The 24,224-nt window shown below is 44.2% G+C and overlaps 1 protein-coding gene across 2 annotated transcripts; it reads right to left on the bottom strand.

Moving 5' to 3' along the window:
* pnpla7b (patatin-like phospholipase domain containing 7b) lies at positions 1-24,188 on the bottom strand. 2 transcript variants are annotated; one of them, XM_084468315.1, is made up of 35 exons: positions 23,983-24,188; positions 23,290-23,330; positions 22,846-22,920; positions 22,003-22,090; positions 21,608-21,684; positions 21,333-21,433; positions 20,677-20,817; positions 20,165-20,324; positions 17,742-17,822; positions 17,021-17,149; positions 16,849-16,929; positions 14,610-14,727; positions 13,873-13,947; positions 13,600-13,694; positions 12,890-13,123; positions 12,403-12,480; positions 11,645-11,850; positions 11,098-11,229; positions 10,757-10,880; positions 10,201-10,390; positions 9,654-9,803; positions 9,226-9,289; positions 8,690-8,858; positions 8,074-8,256; positions 7,700-7,818; positions 5,718-5,874; positions 5,069-5,185; positions 4,864-4,933; positions 4,462-4,578; positions 3,989-4,137; positions 3,511-3,663; positions 2,983-3,099; positions 2,084-2,168; positions 1,395-1,528; positions 1-1,248 (listed from the first exon to the last, which is right to left on the bottom strand). In XM_084468315.1, exons 2-35 carry the CDS (start codon positions 23,326-23,328, stop codon positions 1,189-1,191), a joined length of 4,068 nt encoding a protein of 1,355 aa, XP_084324441.1. In that variant the 5' UTR covers positions 23,329-23,330; positions 23,983-24,188; the 3' UTR covers positions 1-1,188. The 2 variants fall into 2 exon arrangements, with proteins under 2 accessions (XP_084324441.1, XP_084324440.1); XM_084468314.1 differs by lacking the exon at positions 23,983-24,188 and adding an exon at positions 23,534-23,692.
* Between the last annotated feature and the right edge of the window lie 36 nt (positions 24,189-24,224).

Genomic DNA, 24,224 nt, shown 5'->3' with positions numbered 1-24,224 from the left:
TTTTTATTTGAAATGCAACTTAATGTACAATACAACCGTCAGTCTCATTAAGTAGGCAGCCTAAAAGGCCCTTTGTTTTCCCCTTTATACTCCCTTTGTTACATTATGGCTTAAAAACTATTAAAAACACACGAATATTCAAATAGCCTCAAATTAAATTCCATTTCATCAACGATCTACTTCAGATATCTTCATACATCAGTATCATAATTTATCATAGCTAAAAACAATTTGATAGTTACTTAAGATAAAAGTAAGTTAAAACAGAAGCCTATGCTAGGCCTAAATACAATCAAAGTAAATAAAGGCACCATTAGCTTATTAGAGACCTCATAATGTCCTGCAGTCACATAAACTAATATTTAGTCACCTTCGCAATACATTGGCCTGCTGTTGCACTGATTGGCTGTCGCCCAGCATTATCCTAAGTAGAAATTACATGAGTTAGCCAGTAATACATTCAGTGCTTACACAGCGCACACACACACACACACACACACACACACACACACACAGGCGTTCTGTTGTTAATGAGGTAATAATGTACTCTATTACTGCATTAGGATATGGCTACGGTAAATCATTCGTTAACTTGGCATGACCGTGTTAGGGCCATTTAGTCACAGTGTTTTACACATACCGTTAGTGTGTTTATGCTTGTATAACCTATACTTCATGACATTTCACAGCTTCGTCAATCAAACGGAGTCACTGACATGGGTCAGCAGCCATTTTGGATCTTCCCTAATAGGGCTTGTAAATCAGAATCCATCATGAGAGTTGTTGTTGGCGATACTCTGCCATTGAAATTATAATGTAACCTAGGCTAATCAAAGCATTGTTTTTTCCAAATCTCGCATGAAAGACGCTGTGTCAGTCACACACAACAATGTCACCCAATAACGACAACACATTTCAAGATTAATTAATAAACAATGACCAAAACTCCATTACCACCAACAACATTCTTATTGTCTTATTGCCCTATACTTCCTATACTTGGGCTGAGCCAAAATGGTGCAAACGGGCATTCTTCATGAATGCTAGTGCATAAGTACCTGATACAAAGTGTACTTGTAGAAACCCATGACAACTTTGCATTGCCAGGTTGTCTGGACAGGTGTGCTGTCTGGCCAGGCCATGGTCTACGAGTCGTAGTCTTGTTGATGATGATGAGGATGAAGGTCATCAACCGTCGCGCTCCTCGCCCTTCTGTCGGTGTCGATGTCTGATCTGGATTTCCTCATCCTGAAGAAATGAAACACATGTTTAAAGCAGTTTTATCATTAACTATTTAGTCATTCGCTTTATCCAAATTGAAAGGGGAAAGACGGTGGGGGGGGGGGGGGAGGGGTTTTAGCGTGACTCTGTCGCCTCATTGGTTGAAGACGTACCGTCTCGGCGGTGTCGGCCGTCTCCTCCTCCTCCGTCAGCTCGCTGGCCAGGTAGGACATCTCGTAGTCCGACAGGGCACTTCCTGCTGCGTCCTCCTCCTCGTAGTCCGTCTGGCCGTCGTCTGAATACTCCTCTGAGGAGACAAAACCCCAGCAGATAGGAGTCCTTCTTGAGACAGGTTTCTTTATACAGTATTGGTTTTATTGCAATTGATTGGTTTTATTGCAATTGCAAATTTTATTGCAATTTGTGTTGGTTTTCTGACCGTTATTTAATAGGGGGGTTTTTTATGTAAGGAAAGATTCTCACTAGTTACGGAGGAAAATTGGATGCAGTTGAAAAATGTATGAATACATCTACGTACACAATGAGTTGTTTAGTAGAAGTGGAAATTAAAAGGTCAATGAAGAAGTAAAATGTCAAACTAGGGGTTAATATTACTGACCGTATTGTAGATTACTGATATCTAATATTTTTTTATTTTTTTATTTACCGTCAATTTGGTGGTTCCACCTTCATGTTTTCTCATTAATACCATTAAACATTAACGTTAAACAAGTAAAACTTGCCTTGTGATCCACAAAAAGACATTTGTAAATTGATTCTCTAGAAGTGTATATGTACAACCCTAATAAATAAATGGCGTCCATAGAAGAGCAATGGAAATGGATTTCTCTGGACAACCCACCCTCTATCGGCGTGCTCTTGACCGGTTCGATCCGGGACACGATCTCCGCCAGGTCGGTGAAGGAGGCGTTGGGACACGTGACCACCTGAGGGACGGCAGCATGAACGATCAGTCCTATTGGAAAGCACTCGTACCTCCTCAAAGAGCATCGTTTTGGCACCCCCAGTTAATTCATGTGTGGGCGAAAGTATGAAGCAAATCCCTTTTCAAAGGATTTTCATTCCTCAAGATGTAGAAACTAAACTGAACACACCTTATGGTAAGACAACGCTGGTGCTAGAGTGAATAGAGTAGAATCGTAATGTGGAGAGTGTCGTGATGGAGGAGGTGGGAAACCCTCCTGCTAGCCGGGAGGACGGGCCACAGCTTCATCACGGAGAGCTGGCTAGATGTGTAAGGGACCGGGAACAGTGTGCCGCGTAAATAATGGACGAATACATCTAGGATCGACACTCTCCACATGGCCACTCTACTTGACATTCACTCTTGCGCTATGGTGATGTGCGCTATGGCACACATGCATCAAAGAAATCCTGCAGTGGGGATTTATTTTTCTTTTTTTTCACATGAAGCTTGATCATAACCATAGAGCAAGAGGGAATGTCAAGTAGAGTGGCCATGTGGAGAGTGTCAATCCTAGAGACTGATTAATCAAAGAAATCCAGAGTGGGGATTTTTTTTAATATTTCTACGCTTTATTATAGAGTGAGATAGAGAGGAAGGTATGGGGGGATAGAGGGGAGGACATGCAGCAAAGGACCACGGGCAGGATTCGAACCCGGGCCGCTGTGTTCAGGACTGAGCCTATATGGTACGCGCTCTACCTGGTGAGCCACCGGGGCGCCCCCCCTGCTGTGGGGATGTAATCCATTGCTTAATGTTGGCTGGTTTTGACTCACGTTCCCGCTCTTGGTCTTGTGGAACTCCTCCTGGTGGCGGTCCTTCAGCATGCTGTCCACCACCCCGCCCCGCTGCCACACCTCAAACACCGTCTTGCCGTGCTGGTAGCCCACGTCCTGGGGAATGGGTTTGGAGACCTGATTGTTTTTCCGATTCAACAACATGACGGGGTGCTGACATGTAAGCGAGAGAAAGTTCTAACTAGCTAAAGTGATGCTATATATCTATAACATATATCTATATATAGATATATAGCAACTTTATAATCCTTCTAGAACATCGGCAGTTGAGTCAAGTGCCAAATACCTTATATTTTATGGTCGGATATTATATATTTTATTAACTATTATTTGTATCATGAACTCCAGGATTCTACTCAAATAACAAACTCTCTCCCAAAACGAATAAAAAAAAAAAACACAATAAAAACAACTTTTGCTAGAGGTTTCCGCTAAACAGCGACAGCTAGCGGTGTTCTCCGAGAGTGGACGGCCAAAGACGGTCCCCCATGGGGACGAAGAGCTCACCGTGATCTCGTCGAACTTGCCAAACTCCAGAGTGCCGTAGCGGTCGATGGGCGGCCGGATGTACTCGCAGTACTCGCTGTCCTTCACCAGCTCCAGCTGCCGCACGCAGCACACGTACGCCAGTCGCGTCTGGATCTCCGCCATGTTCAGCACCTGGCAGCACAGACATTCACTGATGTACGATACAACGGGACACCATCAAATACATTGGGGGATTTAATGAAGTTCATCTTGATTCACATTGTTGTGCTACTTTTAATGGCAAGAAAATGTGAGTACGGGAAAATCGACTTTTTGATGTAAATAGAAACATTTAAAGTAATTTTATAACTTGTATAACTAAGATAATATGAATATATTCATTAGATATAGTATTTTGATAGACATATAAATATTGCTCTTGCCTTTGAAGCACAACAATAAGCCCGACATCAATCTGGGGTTTGAGAAATGCACATTTCCAGGTTTGACCAATCACCTTGACCTTCGCGCTCAGCGGGTTGAAACGTTTCCATAGCAACCACCAGCCGTTGAGGCTGTCCCCGTAGTTGGTGAAGTCATCCTCGTCCTGGCTGCCCACGTCGACGGCGATCACAATCTTTGCACCCAGCGTCCGCGCAACGTCGGCTGGGGACACGAAACACACACACACACACACACACACTAATGGTCTTCATATACACATAACTGTGACTACGCTTTGACACTTTTCTAGTTAACAATCTTTAACTCTCAGCTCCCTCAGTTCCTGAAGTACTTTACGATATGCGTGTACAGTAGATTCCATCCATTTGAGCGACACAGGATCCGGCCATCGGTTCATGTACATTTGCGGTCAGATACACTATACAGCCCCCTGTTGTACACGTCACCGTGACATGTACGTTTAAATATGGGCAGCGCTGCAAAGATCTCTGAGTCCCGACGTGGATCTTCACAAGATGGACTCACCTGGCAGGTTGTTGATGTATCCGCCGTCCATCAGCAGATGTCCGTCTTTGGGGTCGCAGAGTGGCGGGAGGTAGCCGGACAGAGACATGCTGGCCCTCACGTACCTCCAAAGCCAACCTGCAGGGTAACCACAGCGACGATAACCTCTTAGGGAATAACCCATTAAGACGTGGTCGTTGGGTGAGAGTTGAGCTGGCTAACTAACTTTTTGTTTTGCCTTCAGCTTGAATCATTAAACTTTAAAACAACTGATTAAACTGACGAGACAACTGGCGAGTTAAAAAGACAAAAATATATACGATTCTCCTTCTAACCTGTGTTTCTAAAATACACTTGGCAGTGAAACGGTAAACAGGAAGTAATAACTATCATTATAGATACTGTTACTATGGTAACACTGACCGTCAGTGTGCACCCTCATGGAAGACGCTGTGATGTCTGTTGTGATGTTGAAGTAGGGGATCCAAAGGTCCTGACATACAACACCAAGTCAAGACATTTGAAGCATACCCGTGGCAGTTAATTGCAATATATTTGATGTATGTACTGTATATCCTACATCGAGCTCAGATTCGGACCCTAACTCTATGGGAGATTCGGAGCCTACCTCGATCTGTTTCCCCTTGAAGACGGAGCTGATGCTAGAGTTAAAGGAGGCTCCAGAGAACATGGAGGTCACCGGGTAGGTCAGGTCCAGGACCTTCTTGAAGATAGAGGTCATGTCCTGGAAACAAACAACAACGACATTAACGGGTCCGTCCTTTGAATACCATTCTTAAATGGTGCCATCTAGTGGACACACACACACACACACACACACACACACACACACACACACACACACACACACATACAGTATATATACAGTATATTTTATAAATATATCCTCCTAGACATCAATCCTAAAAACATTTTTAATGCCTCAAAAAGTCACAGAGATGATCATCTATGGAACCTAACACTTTATCACATCCATGGACGACACCCACACCTCAATCCTTGATAGAAACTAATTTCAAACGTCAAAGGGAAACTATTGTTCCACCAGGAGTGACAAGTCAAAACCTATCCTATAGTGACAGAGGCGTGATAGATAGATCAACCTACCAGCCTCCACATTGGACATACATCAGTGTGGACACGGACTACTCCCTGTGATGTGTCATCAGTGTGTAGAGCCTGAAATGGTCAGTAATGGCTGATCTACTGATCATCACGTTTGGTGGCATAATACGGGCCCTTGTACACCAACCCACCATGGCAAACTCCCGCGCGCGGGCACACATGCGCCTGCAGCTCTTCTCCTCGGCGTACAGCGCCGCGATGAAGGAGCCGATGGAGGTCCCGCCCACCAGGTCGATGGGGATGCCGGCCTCCGTCAGCGCCCGCAGGATGCCCACCTGGGAGCAGCCCCTGGAACAACCACAGCCCGGGGTCAGAAGAAGGGCCCTCTCTCAGGGCCGTAGACAACCAAATCAAATATGTTACTTTTTGTTTGGTGGTCTGGCAGGGAACTTATTATAAAGGTATTTAAAAGGACTTTGAAAGACAATTATTTGAAAGAGAAATGTAAAATATGAGAAGTATAACAAGGAAAAACATGTGTGTGTTTCTGCTAGGAGAGAACTGGAGTCCCTGATACACTAGCTTGTAGCTTCTATTATACTAAAAGTTATGTACTACAATAAAGAAACATTAAGGAGATGGGTTGGGAATGGCGAAGCTCTCTCTAAATCTGAATGGCTCAGCATCATAAGGCTAGATTATTAACACTACAATTACAAAATCTATTCAGAGGGCTTTCCATAGGCAGGAAGAACACTGAATAGGAGAAGATATCACAGGAAACTAGTACCATCGGCTTTCTATGGCCCTAGGCTACCCTGTAAGACAACACTAATGCTGGGTTCACACTACAGGATAATTAGCCTGATTTCCCCCTTCTGACTGTGGTCAGCAAAACTATTTTTTTTATGGTTCTTACATTGTTTTAGCCCGATTATCCAGTTATGTTTGATAAGAGATGATTGTTTTTTAATGAACCAACTGCAATTGAGGCCACCCATTGTTCTTTGGTTTTTCTTTAAGATTGTGAAAAACACAAATGCAAAAGCTAGCTAGCTTAGCGACAATTTGTTTGCGATTTACCAGATTTCTCATTTTGAGGGTTGTTCGGGAATGGAATCGCTCAGTGGTGTGCTTTATCGTTGCCCTTCACAAACTAAACTATCCAAAAGTAACTTTTATCTTCTCTATTGTAGATAAGGATGTCAAATTGTCTGATAATTTGACATTCTGTGCAAGGAATAAGAAGACAGGTTGGACATGGGTGCTAGGGGCACTGGCTAGGGGCTAGTACGGCTATCAAAGCTCTCGGGGGGGGGGGGGTCTCGTGGCTTTGAGAGAGGTACCCACCTGACTAAACCTCCAGGTGTCGCTGGAGCAATGAGGAGAAGAAGGAGAGCAAAGGATACAGACAGGAAGTCAACAGGGACTGGCAGGAAGTAAGATCCTTATCAAGACAACACACCACCATAAAAATGTCCTTGTTGTACAGAAACTGAGGAGTCGAGTCCAGAGCTGACACGGTTAAAGAAATGCCAATTCATTAGCAAAACAGTATTTTTCTTGGCTTCTTGTAAGACATGGGGAAAGTCGAGCCATCACCTTGGTCTCCAGTAACTTTTGCTGGCCAACTGCCATTATTTATGACATTTTATAGTTTGATTCATCAATAATGAAAATTAAGCTCTGCTGAATGTGAGATTGGTGAACGTGATGTAGGGCTATATAAGCGATGCATTTTTTTTTTTTTATTGTGTACTTAGGCTGATTTGTAATTAACTATATCTAGTAGTCTAGAACACACTTTGTTGAGCTGTATTATTGCTATGGCACTTTAACAAATTTGAAAAGGTTGTGGAACTTGAAAGGCACTGGGAAATTTACTGTAAGGGTTTGCACTACCACTAATTACAATAAAGAAAAATGTGAAATATATTGATTGTATATCTGATTCCTATGGCTCTGCAATCGTTTTTTTTTAACCCAGTTGTAAAGCCCTTTTTGTATAATTTTTTTTGCAGCCACTCCAATTTGCTTTGATATTGATCTTTGTTCTCAGCCTCACTATATTGACGCAGAGTTAAAGATGTGTAAAGCTGTGTAATATTGTAAGTTATTGAGTCATTCAAGACGAGATGACGTAGAGTCTGAGATGATGACAGAGTGGTCGTACCTGGCCCCTCCCCCTCCCAGCACAACGGCGATGCTGTTCCCCGTCAGACCGCGAGCCAGGCGGGAGAAATCTGAGTGGCGGTCAGGCGGCTTGTCAAACACACGCTGGTACATCTCCCTCTGAAACACACACCCACACACGCATATTGTGGTTTGAACGATAATTCATGTTAAAGTTTTCAGTTTCAGAATCATTTGAGGCTGCAGATAGAAGACACTGCAGTGTGTGTGTGTGTGTGTGTGTGTGTGTGTGTGTATTTGTGTACCAGTTTGGGCAGGCTCCTCTTGCTGAAGACCCTGCAACGACACGTGTGTGTGTGTGTGTGCGTCTGTGTCTGTGTCTGTGTTAGTGTGTGTGTGCGTGTGTGTGTGTACCAGTTTGGGCAGGCTCCTCTTGCTGAAGACCCTGCGAGGGCAGGACAGATGGTGGTGTCTGCAGATCCAGCTGCGCATGTTGAGCCACTCAGCGGTGCCCCGTGGGGGGGGGCCGTCCTCCCGGTGGAGCAGAACCAGTTGCTTCTGGGCCCGCACTGCACTGCCCTCCAACATACGCTCCAACTGGGCGAACATTGAGCCAATCAGAGCAACACACACTCAAACTGAAGGAACAAACAGCCAATCAGAACAACATATGCTCTAACCGGAGGAACAAAGATCAAATCAGACACAACACAGAACCCGACTGGAGGAAACATCCAGCCAGAGAGACATACACTCCAACTGGAGGAACACCCAACCAATCAGAACAAAAGACACTCCACCGGAGGAACAACCAGCCAATCAGAACAACATACACTCCAACTGGAGGAACAACCAGCCAGAGGGAGACACAGTCAAACCACTATGGATATTCTCCCATTTTTTCACTCGCAGACAGCTGACGGATTGCTGTGGCCTTCCTAAAGAATTACTCTTTAATCTCTTTAATCTTACCTACAGCCCCATAGCCCCTGAAACAATGTGCACGTGAGTGAGCCCCCCTGCTGCTCACCTCGCCCACGGCGGGCTCCTGCTCCCCCAGGCCCACCATGAGGATGCAGTCGGCCTGGCGGATGCAGCGCTGGGTCCAGGGCGTCAGGCGGGCGTCCGACTGGTACAACACGATGCGGTGGATGTCCTCCTGCTGCCCCAGCCAGCTGGACAGGCGGTACTCATGCACGCTGAGGAGACCAATCAGAGCAGTCAGCCGTAGGCCGTGGGACGTGTGCTACCGTGTGGGGGAGTGTGGTTGTATGGTTAATGTTTTGCGGGTGGGACATGTCTAAACTCCTCAACCAATGATGGACGTGTGGCTGTCCTCTAATGTGATTGGTTGTACATCGTTCGGAGGGATGAGATAAACCTAACAGATTTTATTGTCCGAACACCTTAACAAATGTATAGCTACTCTGCACTCTGTCCAGTAGTTCTTTTTGTAGCTACTCCACATTTGACAGGTTTCCTTTGGCTTCGTACTACATACTGCATACATTCTGCTAAACCGCTCAGAACTTGGTTACTATTTGATCACTTTATCACATGTCTGACCTGTCCAGAGCAGCAGAGCCCAGGCACTGTTTGATGGAATCGCTGGTCAGCAGTAGAGTTGGACCTGCTCCCCAAAAACACACAGAAAAAAACAGAACAACAGAAATGGTGAATTTCAATAATCGTTCTACGTACTGCTTACTACTTATTGCTACCGCTCGTCTCCTCAATAGTCCAGTGAAAAAGGACGTAGGAAATAGTTTTGGAACCCACCCATTGTCTTTCTTTTAAAAAGGTCTCATTGTAAGTAAACATGTGTTTACTTACATGTGTCGTGTTTGTAAGGGTGTTGTCTAGTGTCTGTCTGTCTGTCTGTCTGTCTGTCTGTCTGTCTGTGTGCATTTACCTGTGGGTGTGCTAGTGTGTGTGTGTGTGTGTGTGTGTGTGTGTGTGTGTGTGTACGTGTGAGTGTGTGTGTGTGTGTGTACCGATGCCGCTGAGGGCGTGCTTCAGCTCCAGGGTGAAGGCGGTGAGGGGGACGTCATCAGAGACGGGCAGGATGGAGACGGTGGAGAGGTTGGAGGCCGGGTTCCCAGAGTCCCACTTACTGGTGGGGGTGTGGAGACCCAGACCACGCGCTGGGAGAACAAAAGGAATCCTTTTGATTGGTCTCTGTTCGTCTACAATGCTGTTTGTCTGGAATACTTAATATTAGGGTTAGCTAACCCTAACCCTAACCCTAACTAGTAGTATCTATAGTACTATTTACTCGTATTACTACTAGCACTATCTAATATTACTATTTTAATTTGTATTGTTATCAATGAGCAAGGTTAGGCTGCATACATTAGGAGTGAATGAGTAAATTCTCCAGGTAAACCTTGAGAAATAACATGGGAACAGCCACTCAATCGAATGTATGGGAACACATTAGCTGATGACCCATAGATAAACTTTTTCATTTCTTTAATAGCTGGTGGGACACACACAGGCACAGGCACATGCACATACACATACACACACACACACACATACCTGCCAGAGGAGCGTTGACCTGCTGCATGTTCCCCAGGATCTTCTGGCCCAGCAGGTGGATGAGACGCGTGACGACCTGGGGGTAGCGCCGCTTGATGGAGTTCAGCGCCCCCTCGGGCAGCTTGGCCAGCTCAGAGTCCCGCACCGCGTGCACCGTGGTGGCCCGGTCCATGTGGGTCAGAGCCTCCACCTGGGGGCGCCCCACACACACAGTACACCCACGGTCAATAATATATAGGATCAATACATTTGCACTCATTGAGTATCAATCAAGCAGCAAACTGTTGAAAAGGTCTACCTCAACGGTCTGTAATGTTTGCATGTCAACAATGTCTGTGTTTATATTCACATGGCTTCTAGTAATGTAGTAATGTTATGCAGTGCAAAAATAATTTAGCCACAAATATATTAAAAAATAATAATTAAAACATCCCCTGTCACAATGTTTCGGTTGCGAGTGATGACAACCCACTCACTGATTACAAAGCTGACTGACACCTGTTGACGTGTATATTATTTACACGGTTATTAGTATTAGTTAATAGGGTTAGCCCACCACGCCGATGAGGTCACCGCGGCCGTACTCCCCCGCCAGCTCCTTCTTCCCGTCGTCCTTGGCGATGACAGAGCGCAGACGCCCACTCAGCACGATGAAGGTGCTGTCGGACCGGTCGTTCTGTCTGCGGGGGGGGGGGGGGAGGTACGAATTTTGTTAGTTTAATCACACATGTCGTAGTTGCCAAGTGTGTATTTTAATGCAATGGACAAAGGTAAAAGCTGGCTCAACTGGCAGAGCAAGGCATCAACACTGCCAGGTTTAGGGGTTTGAGTCCCTGTGTAGCTCTACTGGCAGAGCAAGGCATCAACACTGCCAGGTGAGGCAGGTTCCATCCCCACCTGTAGACGGCGCGGCCGGCCTCCAGGGCCATCCAGTCGAGGGCAAAGTCGATCTGGCGGACGAAGGGAGAGACCCTCTTCACCACCGTGTGGGCCACGTTCAGGACCATCCTGGGGTCCTCCCGCATGATCCTGGCGAGGGAGGACAACAAAGCCTCAGATCAAAAGCAGCGCTTTAAGGGTAAAGCAGCAGGCACAGTCCCCATCTTCCAGGGGGGCCGGTTCGAGTCCCTGCTAATTAACGGTCTGGCTTTACACAAATAGAGAGGGGAGAGGGATGCTGTTTCTTTGATTCCTCTGAATTATGTGTTTTGCTTGGTTTAACATTAATATTAAGTCAATCTGGGGTACTTACCGTCTACTACATCTTATAGGAAATATAATTCAATTCAAAAATTTGAATTGAATTAAATTTGGATCCAGCTATTCTATACCATATAGCTCACAATGTTGTGTTTATATATGGCTCTGTGAGTGCACCTGGACCGGCTGCATTCTTTTAGAAGTGAGTTCACATGAGTCACGTGTATGTAGGTGTGATGCCTACTCGTAGAAGTGGGCCTTGGAGATGGAGAGGAAGGTGCAGTCGCGGTGGGCGCGCACGGTGAAGATGAGGGGTTCCCCGGTGAGCACGGCCAGGTGGCCCACCATCTCCCCGGGGTGAGTGACGAAGAGCAGGCTGTCCTCCTGCCGGTCGATCATCCGCTGGTACACGTGGAGGACACCTGAGACCACAAACGCCACGCTCACGTCCTGGAGAGAGGGAGGGAGGGAGGAGAGGGAGGGAGAGGGGATGAGAGTGTGGGGATGGCGGGGGAGAGACATGAAATCTGTCAAAATCAAGTAACAATTGTTTAAATATGAGCATTGCTTATGCAACAAGACTCAGGTGCACCAGCAATATGCAAATATGCATGACATATTTGATTAAATCAAAAAGTAGTAGTTGTATTTTAAGGAAGAAACTTTGAATTATAATACATTTGATGGGTGCTTTTATCCAAAGCCTCTCACGATACCATGAGCTTTGCTCAGCTGTTCTTAGGGCCCCAGTGGGAATCAACCCCCTAACCCTGGCAGTGTTAGTGCCTTGCACTTCCGGTTGAGCTAGACAGGTTCTTTCAATTCAAGACACCTTTTTCCACAACGACATCACATGAAATGGCTGGCTGCGGTCTTCATGTCTCACTGTCTGTTAACTTCAGACGTGTACATCATTAACTCTCTATCCAACCATCGGTTATGAACACATGAATGTTATAAATGCATGTATGGTAGTAAAGAGAGGGTGGGGGGGGAGCTGACCTGGTCTCCCTGGCTGGCCACCAAACATCCAGCCTTCACCTGGCGAAAGGTCACCCTGCCCTCCAGCAGACTGGGGTCCTGGGACAGGAGAGAGGATTTACCTGGCCATGCAGACCTGCTACATAGAACATTACTTCATGCATTTCCTGCGGAACACACACACAAAACCTCCCACACACACTGATGAGAAGAAACGTTCTAAACCTAATAGGACTCATAAGAGAGACGTATATCGATAATAGGATCATCAGTAGAATTTCAGTATTGAAGAATTGCAAGATAGAGGCATGATCCATTTGTAAAAACACATGTGGACGCATGTTTTATGTTTTTACTTTTAATATACAAAAGTATCAAGAATAATAAAAATAAATTTAAAAGCACATATAGGATTATGTATCAAGTAGGATAATATACATAATACATAAATCAGGTTAACAAAAGAACAAGTGTAGCTGGGAAGTGTAGTGGGGGGTTGCCATGGTACCTGTAGCTGGATAGACTTCAGCAGATCTTTCTTGGCAGCCTGGAAGATGGCATTGATCCTGTTGTGGTGGACCTGGCCGGGAGCGGGGGAGGTGGTGGAGGTGTAGGAGCTGGTGGAGGGGTTGAAGGGGGTGGAGGTGGAGGTGGAGGTGGAGGTGGGGCTTCCTCCACTCTCGCTGTAGTGGTACACCGCTGAGGGAGTGTGAAGCATGGTGACACTCTTCTTCAGGATAGACTGGAGAGAGAGGGGAGAGAGAGCGATACAGAAAGAGACAAGGAACAAGAGAGGGAGGAGGGTAAGTGTGAACAGTGTGAAAGAGTGAGAGAGTGAGCAAGAGAGAGAGAGAGAGAGAGAGAGATTGAGAGAGAGAGGGTTGGAGCGGGAGAAAGAGAGAGAGAAAGAGAAAGAGAAAGAAAGAGAGAGAGAGAATAGGAGAGGAGAGAGAGCGATAGAAATAGAGAAAGAGAGAAGGAAAAAGAGAGGGGGGAGGGGGGTTTAAAGTGAGAGATGGAATAGCGAGAAAGAGAGAGGGAATGGAGAGCGAGAGAACAGCACGAGAGAAACGTAACACATGACTACCAGCTTCTGTCAATCCCTTCTTCCACCCAGATTCTAACTATCCCTCGAGTCTAGCCCCCCACCAGGTTCTTTCTGAAGCCCAGTTTGAGGACCCCCCCCCATCCTCCCCAACAGACCCCATGGTCACACACCTTCTGGGCCGGGGGTGATGATGATACTGAGGGCTCCTCCTCCTTTTGCACACGTGCCCGCTCAAACGCCCTGTTCAGGTCCGTAGTCATGTCCACTGCAAGGACCAAAAGGAGGAAAACCGGAAATCAATTAGCACTGAACAGGGTTCTCCAACACAGAACCGATGGTACCATATAATCTGTTATGGGAATACAATGAACAGGTTGTATTGTTCTATGGAACAATATTTAGGGTCCCACAAAATGAATTCATGCCAAACTATGTTCTGTTACCTGTAACTGCCATCGGTGTGGAGAGCGATCTGGACTTCCTGCATTTGACCTCAAAGGTGGCCCTCTTGGCTTCTCCTAGAGCATAAGTCAAAGTTACAGTTGTTAAAGGTATGAAAGGCATTTTGGAGAAACCACTTATAGTAAGCTAGTATCCAACTGAAGAAATCTGTTGGATACTAGCAGATTTACTAGCAACTGAAGAGTATCCAACTGAAGAAATCCTGTTTTACAGAGCATTAAATTTATTGATTGCTGCTGGGATGTAAACTGAATTTCAACAAATATGACAAAAAATGGTTCTAAACTAAATTGCCTACCCCATCTTTAATACTAACGTACATACATGCATACAATAAAAGTCAGAAGAAGTATTAAAAAATGACTTTATTAATCTTGATTCTTGTTTTGGTTATGGCATTCTCTCCCAGCCAAAATGTACTGGTTCAATGAGTTTCATGCCGAATGTCCAGAGTCTAACCTGTAGGCTTTCTCAACCTACATGCCCTACCTGTTCCTTTCTGACATGTATGTCATGTTCACTTGTTCACTTTAATTCACTTTGGATAAAAGCATATTTCTAATGCCTTAACAGTAAATAGTAACACATGCATGCCAAAACTTGAATAAACAGTAAATGCATAATGAAGAATGGTGTTACAATACAAACCATGCATGTTGAACTCCCGGTGCATAGTACATGAACAAAAAGTAAATAATAAACCAGGGTGTGTGTGCACCTGCATCTGTCTTATCGGCGGCGGGGTCTTCGGACTGCGAGGTCTGGCGACTGAGCCTTCTAGGGTGGGCTTCACCCAGGATCTGGGACACCGATACCAGAGGGATAGCCTGGCTCTCCTGTAATACACACACACACACAGTGTCACACACGCACAAAAGTGCACAATGAGACACACACAGGCTCAATATGTAAAATATCGAAAGACGGCATGGAAATATTCATATTAATGTTATATTAATATAAATTATGAATTCATTTTTACAACTGTAAAAGTTGTTTGAGCATTAAAAAATAAAATATAATTAAAACTGCGCGCAGTGATGAACGGGACCTCGCTCCGGCTTGCGGCCACGTCACGTGCCGTCGTAACATGTGCGCACATGTTACGACGGCACGCGACGCAGCCGCAAGCCGGTGCAAGGTCCCGTTCATCACTGCGCGCAGTTTTAATTTTTAGCGAATTGATCTAATGTGTAGAAGCAGATTAGATGAATTTCCTAGAAGGAGTTTGTTGAAATACAAGGCGAAAAAGTGAAAAAATTCCATTCAAAATGGGCAACTTTGACGGCACGCCACGGACACGCCCTTCAACGTACAGTCACAAATTTAGCGTTCGTTCAGCTCCATCTTATGACTGTACTGACAAATTTTGAAGCAGATCAGATAAATTCCCTAGGAGGAGTTTGTTCAAATACAAGGCGAAAAAGTGAAAATTGCCGCCGAGAGTGAAAAAGAAAAAATGAAAATAGCCGACTTCCGGTGGGTTTTGGGGCATGGGTCCAAGAGGCTTTTCTGTAGGTATTGGCACGTTGTACGTGCCTACCGAGTTTCATACATATTGGTGAAACGTGGCGCAGAGGTTGCTTTTTAAAGATCCTGTAGGGGGCGCTACAAAGATGACAAACACGATTTTTGGTATGTGAGCTACAGGCACCAGTCTACACGTGCCCTGTGAATTTGCAGAGTGATTTTGAGCCTCTGGCGGCCATGTTGTTTTGCCAATGAACTTCATTTTACTTGAGCAGTTGGAACTTTGGTCCCCAACGACCACTAAGTTGGTTCTGCTCAAATCAAACATTGCGTCTATGAACTGTGGCTATTTTAGTGACAGGCCATGCCCATTTCGATGGCATGCCCCATTTGAAAAAATGTTGACTTTATCTTGTTCAGAATTTGATTCTGAACAACTTATGTAGAGGGGTTAACATCATAGGAGTCCAACTTGATGTTGATATGTGCAATGAACAATTTTTGGGGTTAAAACCACACCTCTTTTAGAACTCAATGGCTCATGGGTACTTTCAACTTTATTGTACAGACTAATCATTACGTCAGATTGAAGATAATGGGCCATAGATGATATGTGCTAAAGGATTTTTGTCAAAGTCGAAAAACCTGGGATCCTTGGTCAATTTACTGTTTTTAACAAAATTCAAAATGGCGGGAAATCTGGCTACCGGAAGTGATAAGTTACTATCTGCAAATATGTGTCATCATGAGAATATGCATGTCTCACAAAAGTTTCATGAGTGTAGGTCAAACCGGTGACGAGATATGCTTGCGTAAATGTCAAAATTTTGGTATAGTTGGTATAGCGCCACCTTGGGGCCAATGTGAATTTGACGCATAGAATATCACATTTTACAGCAGTCCCAATAAATGTGCCAAATAAAAATTAGTTTTCGTATATGTTCAGGGGGGGGAAAATGCAGTCGAAGTCGTGAAAAATAATAATCGACCCAATAACAATAGGGACCTTGCCGGTTTTGGCTCGGTCCCTAATAAATATTCCGTTTTTTATTGCGGTCTCGGTCATGAGACCAATGTCGCTAATGAATATCCATATCAAACAATACATTTAATATCGATGTATCCTGAATAGAAGTTACATTATTACTTCAAACATTTAGACAGATCTGGATTGATTACATGACAAATTGAGAGGAAACTAAATAAATCCAGCCAGGGGAAAACAGCATTTAAAATGTAGAGATATTAGAGATGTAGAGGGATTAGCCAGGGGGAGACTGTCTGTTAACACTTGGAGATATTAGAGATGTAGAGGGATTAGCCAGGAGGAGACTGTGTGATTGACATGTAGAGATATTAGATATGTAGAGGGATTAGCCAGGGGAAGACTGTCTGTTAACACTTGGAGATATTAGGGATGTAGAGGGAGGGGCCAGGAGGAGACTGTGTGATTGACATGTAGAGATATGTGTCAGGGTGACTGGTACCGTGTTGAAGAGCTCCGTGGTGAGGCCGAGGTAGTTGTGGAGAGCCAGGAAGGTGACCCTCTGGAGTCGCACCATGATGATCTACAGACAACACGGAGACAGGTCCGAACATTACACCCGACCTGCCACAAACTCACACACGTTCACAAACTCTTGCAGTCTCCATGGTTACCTGGATGACCCGGACCAGGGTCTCGGGGTACTTCTCGAACACAGACTGGAACGCGGTCGCGGGGAGCCGCAGGACGGTGGAGGACGCCGCCGCTCGCGCCGACACTGTCTTATAGGGGGCCGGGTAACCCTGGCAATCAAAGGAGGAGACGACAACAACGACAACATGGATGGATGAACACTGATGTTTCATTATGGAGGACATGATAAATCCGTGACACTGACATCAATGATGGCAACATCTGGCGTGTGGAACCGCCTCCCCTGTGTGGAACTGATCCAACGATCCAGATACTCTTCTCATGTGTGATCGAGCATTAGTGGAACGATGTTATTATGTCATTATATTATATTATTATATTATTATATTATATTTTGTTTTGTTGCATGTCCTACTATGCACTTGACTTCCACTGTTAAACAAATTAATACATCAATAAACCTACTCACACTGTTTTCTGATTAGACTTGGTTACTCAGTTGTTTTTGGTCTTACCTTGCTGGTGCAGCACTAGGAATGCCTTACACCAATGTTGTATCTAATTTATATTTTATCAAAGCCATGCTGTGCAGACTAATAGACTGGCTGAAGCCTATGTTGCTATACTTTAAACAGATGCACAATATACTGGCTGAAGTACACTTGATATACACTTTGACCTTCTGTATCACCAACATAACAGATACGGTATTTGATAGAATGAGGATAGAGGGACACGTACAGTGATAATGTCCAGCATGCTCAACAAGCTATGCACGCTGTCGCCTGGCAACACGTCCTTCACCACCGCCTCTGTCCCATCCTACGGCAACACAGGAGGGTCAAAACAAATTAGACATTTAACCATCCAGACATAAAACACAACGTACATGGTCAGAAATAGTTTGTTTTCCTGAACTAAACAACAATTTAAAACACACCCCACACTACTGTTTTCAACTGCAACTACTTTTAATTTAAAAAGTTAGCACCTGCCCCTCTATATTTGGTATACACTTTCAACAATTACCCAGTAATACAGTTACTAGAAAGGGAGTTGAATCCCGAGCTACTTGTGGGTGTCCGGTGACAGAATGCACCTGCTGTTAAACACAAGACTGCAGCGACCTCTGGTGACTTCAGATCAGCTTTCCGTGGTCGACACACAGAGAAAAAAACAGATATAAAATTCCCACTGGTGTCCATTATGGATATTTGGACTAGCTAGCTCCCTCCATATATGCCATGAAAGAAACATTTATGAATACCTTTTTTTATATAATAATAATAAAAAAATTAATTAAATGAATTAATGACTTCAAAACTATTATTAAAAAAATGTATAAATAAAAGGACACATTACACAAGATTGTCACACTAAAAGGAAATTAAACAGAATACAGTGGCAAGTTGATATACCAATGTAAAAAGTGCAAAATAAGTGTTTCAAATGTGTCCTGGAAAGTGGCCGGTGTGCGTGCGTGTGTGCGTGCACAGGTTGGTGACCCGTGGACTTTGCATTGGGGGGCATTCAAAATCAAGAGCCAAACAGTTAGTAAAGTAATGTTTTCAATTTCAGCAATTAAAGGAAGCATGTTTACTTGGAAATTAGATGTTTCTTGTATCTCTGAAATTGTATAATACATAACAATATGCTGATCTGTATTAATGTGTTGGACCATTAAAAAGAAATGTCATTCCTGATGAAATTTGACTAGTAATGTGGAATCAAATAAAGTGTATCAAATGTGTGTGTGTGTGTGTGTGTGTGTGTGTGTGTGTGTGATAACAATATATATATATATATTTTTAAGAGAATATTTTGTTCTAGCAACCCCATTAATATAGATATATTTTATGGCATTATACAGATAAGAGAGTTCAGACAGAGGGTGTGTTGAAAGAGAGAGGGAACGATGTAGCATTAGGACTGCAGGTCAGGATGGAACCTGCAGCTGCTACAAGAACATTATCACCTTAATGTTAAAGACCGGGTAAACCAAAAATAATTATGGGTTTTGAGTTTATAATACCACAGGAAAATATATTATTAACCACCCTGCCAAATTTGAAGGACTAAAAAAATCGCGAAGTATATAAAATTATGCTTCAAAGTTGATGAAAAATGAGCAGTAATCCCTGGCTCAGGACGGTGGGGGCGTGTGCGCTGCAGGCCAGGAAACCACGCCCATCACCGGAGAGGTCCAACGGGCAAGCTAGCTGCAAACTGACAATTCAAATCAGACTCGTGAGCGGTAAAACCATAGACGGGTGAAACCACAGAATGCTAGTGCGCGGTTAATGTATTTATACCTAGAGGGCAGCAGGGGGCGGGTTTATGTGAGTAAGACCGCTTTACGTAACGCGGTCCTCGATGTAGACCCGCCCATTTTAAACCTGCACACAGAACATTCTCTGAGGCCTAGCTCCTCAAGGAAATGATGAATGGGAAAAATATTTTTTACATGTTTTGAGGGACACATTTAAGGCCTAATTAATATGATAAGAAGAAAAATACTGAATTTGGTTTACCCGGTCTTTAAGTGCACTAGCGGGATGAGCCACTGAGCTTGTCGCACAAAAATAACCAATTATTATGTCATCCTTTTAACCCATAACCCGACAACGATTATGACGGCTTTAAGGGCCCAAGTGACTGGAGCTTCAGCTGGCCGGTGGCTTCTCAGCTAGTTAGGTTAAGCAAGCCGCTGACTCTCTTTCAGTTTCTAGAGCTTGGACTCTACAACTTTCTACTTGTTGGGTAGCCAGTAGGTTGATTTGATTTGCCATTCATATCAAACATCCATCCATGCTACTTTCTAGTCACTCCCATCACCACAGACTGACACATCTTATACTGGCATTCTTATTTACTTATTCAGCTTAAATAAATGGTGAACTGAAGTTATATCCTGTGCATTGTCCCCTTATTTGTTGTCAAACCTTTGCGCTGGGTTCTGAAATCTCCACTTTAAACAGTTTGGGACATGCACGGGAGGGTTTTAATCATGTGATCTAAATTTCCAAAAGCACACACCAAGCCGCCATCTTGGAACTTCTTGATCAAAATCTCAATACAGTAACCAAGCAAACAGTTTCTATTATTTCAATTTGAATGTACGTGTGCGCGATGGTGTGCGGCTTGTGCGCTGGTGTGCAGCTTACGCTCTCGTGGATGCAGAGTTCCAGGTGTCCGTCTTGGACCACGTAGATGCTGTCGTCCAGGTCCCCCGGGCGGAACAGGGCCTCCCCCTGCTGCAGCGGGACCACCACCATGTGACGACACAACTCCAGGAAGAGGGGCTTCTCAAAGTGACCCAGCACCCTGGGAACATAGACACACACACACACACACACACACACACACACACACACACATTGATACACAGGAACCCGGAAACACACAAATACATAGCAACACAAGAACCCAGATACACACACACACACACAGGCAGACACACACACTGGCTCTTGTGATGTGGGCTCCCTTGACGACCCATTATGCTGATGTTATTTTATTTACATTGTGTTTCTGATTCATATGGAAACTATGTGCTCTGCCCAGTTTTTTGGAATACCTTTATCGTTCGCTATGCTTTGATTGTACTTGTTCACCTCGATAAAAGAGCCTGCTGCTAAATGACTCGTATGTATCACACGATGTAATGTGACCCCACCGGACGTTCTTGAGCATGTAGAGGACCTCGGAGGGCAGGTGGGACGTCTCCACGTCGTACTGGTTCAGGTCCGCCTCCAGCAGGGAGGGGGGCAGCTCCTTGGGCTGCAGGGTGGGGGGCTCTTTCCGGATCCGCAGAATCCTGACAGGATGGGGGGGGGGGTTACACACAGAACCAGAGCCAGACTTAGAAAGAGCTTACTGTTATAGCGAGGTACATTTACACACACAAGGAATACGTGCTGATATGTGCAGTGCAGAGAATGGATACACAAAGTACTACAATCCCAGAGACAATACAATACGTACAATGAATAGTATATACAGAAACGAAGAAATTTCACACAATTAACCAGGAGAGAGCTACCCTTACGGTTGTCACAGAGAAGGGGAGTATGTCTACGTGTTTGTCTTTGTTTTTTAAACACATTTGTGAGTATTGCACGTTTGCCTTTAAAAATGTCTGCAGACATTTGTGTTAACTTATACAAACACGATAAGTATACAAAAGGCATTACCAAAAAAAGTGGAAAGTGCGATGGGTGCAATGGTTTTGGACTAGTCTGTTGTTTTGTTCGTTCGTTCGTTCCTTCCTCCCTTCCTATCACGACCAGCTTTGCGTGGTGTGTCTCTGTACATTCTCCGGTGGACACTCACTTGCGTGCGATGGACATGACTTTGGTCCGCTTCCTGACCCGCTGGCGGGACGCAGCGTTGGAGGCGGGGTTGGAGGAGGAGGTGGAGGACAGCGTCTGGACCTAGGAGTGGGAGATTTTCCTTATTACAGAGAAATATCACACAAATTGTTATAATATCCAGGTACAAAGCCTATACTCAGCGTAACCCTCACACTAAAAGACACACTTATTGTAAGTCGCTTTATTGTAAGTCTGCTAAATGCCCTAAATGTAAATGTAAATGAGTATACACACCTTCCTCATGATCTTTCTGCCGTAGAACAACACCTTGTCTCTCTTCCTGAACCGGTACTGTGGACCGGCCTGCTCCCCTGAAACATAGCCAGAAACATGGAGAACCTACACCTATAGACAGTCAGGATCATGTGTGTGTGTGTGTGTGTGTGTGTGTGTGTGTGTGTGTGTGTGTGTGTGTGTGTGTGTGTGTGTGTGTGTGTGTGTGTGTGTGTGTGTGTGTGTGTATGTGTGCGCGCGCTTCAAAGAACAGAGAGTGTGAGTGAGGGAGTGAGCATTCTGATACATAAAGCCCTAATTCCGGATGTATTCAAAATATGGTTGAGCAGCCCATTGTTTAAATATGCTTTCCAACTGAAAATCTAAAGGGGAAACCCAGAACAGGATGCACTTACTGGATAACTTGTACCGCTTGTAGAGAAGAAACACGACCACAACGATGAGGGAGACCAACATCAATGCTCCGATTATTAACACTGTCAACTGGATAAAAAAATAAATATACAGAATACATTCAATTAAGTATGTTACAAGTATTAACTGCAGTATGACACAAAATCAATATAACATGTTCACTTCAAACTCAGTTAATGTCGTAAAGTCAACTAGAAAAGACAAGACACATTAATAGAGTCCCTTCAGACCTGCGTTTCCAGACCCCTTTTAGGTTAGCCTGATTTGCATATTGGGTCATAGGAAAATGCAAATACAAAAAACAACTTATGTCCCAATGTCTTTGTCCCAACAAGCAAACAACTACTAATGACTTAGTGTGGAGGGATGTTGATGTTGATTAGTCAAATGGTGAGATGCAAGTTGGGGGTAGGCAAGAATTTATGGATCTAAAAATGTGGTCGCAGGCCTAAGAACGTTAAAGGTCCCATATTATACCACCAGGTGTGAGTGTGATTAGCCATTACAAGTCGTTTTGGAACATCACAAGTGGGTGTGTCCACCAAGATGTATGACGGATAGATGAGAAGCCTTTGCTACTGTCCACTAGGTAGGCTGATCTATCCAGCACACATCTAGGTGGACACCCGCCTGTGATGTCACTAGAGGCAGATTTTCTAAACGGCTTGTAATGTCACACTCACACCTGGTGGTATAATATGGGACCTTTAAGAACAACTTAGATAAACAGTATGAGGTGACAAGCTTTGTTCTTAAGTAGTCTGCTGCTGTCAGTGGGTTTGGGTTATGGTAAACGCAGTGGACCACTTTAAATCACACTTTACCATTGAGGTCTCTGATTGGTCCTCGGCAAACTGCTGCACCCGGGCCTTGATCTTATTCCCGAGGGGAACAAGACTCTGAAACATCAACAGAGGATACAGTAGAATACACAAGGAAAAGAGGGATTCCTCTGGACAATACATACAAAACCATACAAGGGAGCTTTGAGCTGTTTATTTTTCAATCAAATCTATTTACGACCATGTAATAAACTACTTTTTCCCCCTTTTTTTCTTTTTTACTGAAGTTTAAAATGGGGAAAACAAATGACCTAAACAACTAAACTGCACTTATCATTTTAAGTAATAGAGAACATTACAATGAATTGAATAAACTTTAAATTGGACACATAATAACCATGTCAAAACTTTGCTGAACCACATTACTTTCTATTTAAAGGTCCAGTTCACTGGTCATTTTGTTGACAGTTTGACCACCAAACGTACCGGGTATATACTACAGGTCTCTTCATCCTTGTCCTCCATGCCTGGAAAAGAGGATGTAGGACTCAATACACACTTCTAGTGAAAACATAACAAATAATAATGAGGTTTGAATTAAAAATGACGCACATATAGTATGACGTTGCATTATCAATACAGTTAAGAAGAATATTCAATTGTAAAATAAAATAAGACACTATATGAGAAGTTACGGCAAATGTTTCTTAACATTAAAACAAGGCCGCACCGCCAAGTAGACGCTGTTTGAAAACAAACCGCTTGCGACTAGTGGACCTGCAAAAACCCATTTAGTCCGTGTGTAACGGGATACCCCCGTTTAGTTGACCCCCCACAATACTCCACTACACTCCACTAATAATACTCCACTGCTCCCCAAGGAGCCAGAGACATGGCAACGGGCTACAACCTCCATTCATGAGAAACAGTGCCGTTGTTCTCAGCGTTACGTTTGCTTTGCAGAATTGTTAAGCAATTGGCATCGCCCGCATACAGAATAAAGGGGCGAGGGTCACATTCTCTCGCCCTGAATCGGATCTTTCTTTTGAAAACTGGCTATAACAAACCTATTCGGAAATAATTTAACTTAAATAAACGAAATCCATAGCACAATGCCCGATAGCAGTTGAATCCGCCTTAACGTACACACTTATATCTATGTTATAAATTGTAAGTTACCGTAAATAACACTTCACGCTGTCACTGCGTGTCCGCTGCAGAGGTCCTTGGAAACAAGTGACAGCTAGAAATAAGTGGGCGGATTTGTCCGACGCCTTGGTTGCATAGATAAACAATCAATGTGTCTTTAAAAAAAGACACTGTCGTATTTTTAACCAGTCATTTGGGATATAGTGTCAACACACGCAAAAGCGCCTCCAAGTTGTTGTGTAGTACGCACGCTTTGTTGCAGAACAACCCCC

Source organism: Micromesistius poutassou (genome assembly GCF_964030765.1).
Source record: "Micromesistius poutassou genome assembly, chromosome: 5".
Lineage (NCBI taxonomy): Eukaryota > Metazoa > Chordata > Actinopteri > Gadiformes > Gadidae > Micromesistius > Micromesistius poutassou.
The sequence above is the reverse complement of the archived record's forward strand: the minus strand, read 5'-3'. Positions and strand labels throughout refer to the sequence as shown.

What these genes read in the sequence shown, in the direction of transcription:
- pnpla7b (XM_084468314.1), bottom strand. Translation starts at nt 23,594, where the DNA reads ATGGGTTTTTGCAGGTCCACTAGTCGCAAGCGGTTTGTTTTCAAACAG. An exon ending in CACACCGATGGCAGTTACAG is followed by an intron (nt 13,695 to 13,872) that starts GTAACAGAACAT and finishes TGGTCCTTGCAG; the next exon opens with TGGACATGACTACGGACCTG. An exon ending in TGAAGTCTATCCAGCTACAG is followed by an intron (nt 12,481 to 12,889) that starts GTACCATGGCAA and finishes CTCCTGTCCCAG; the next exon opens with GACCCCAGTCTGCTGGAGGG.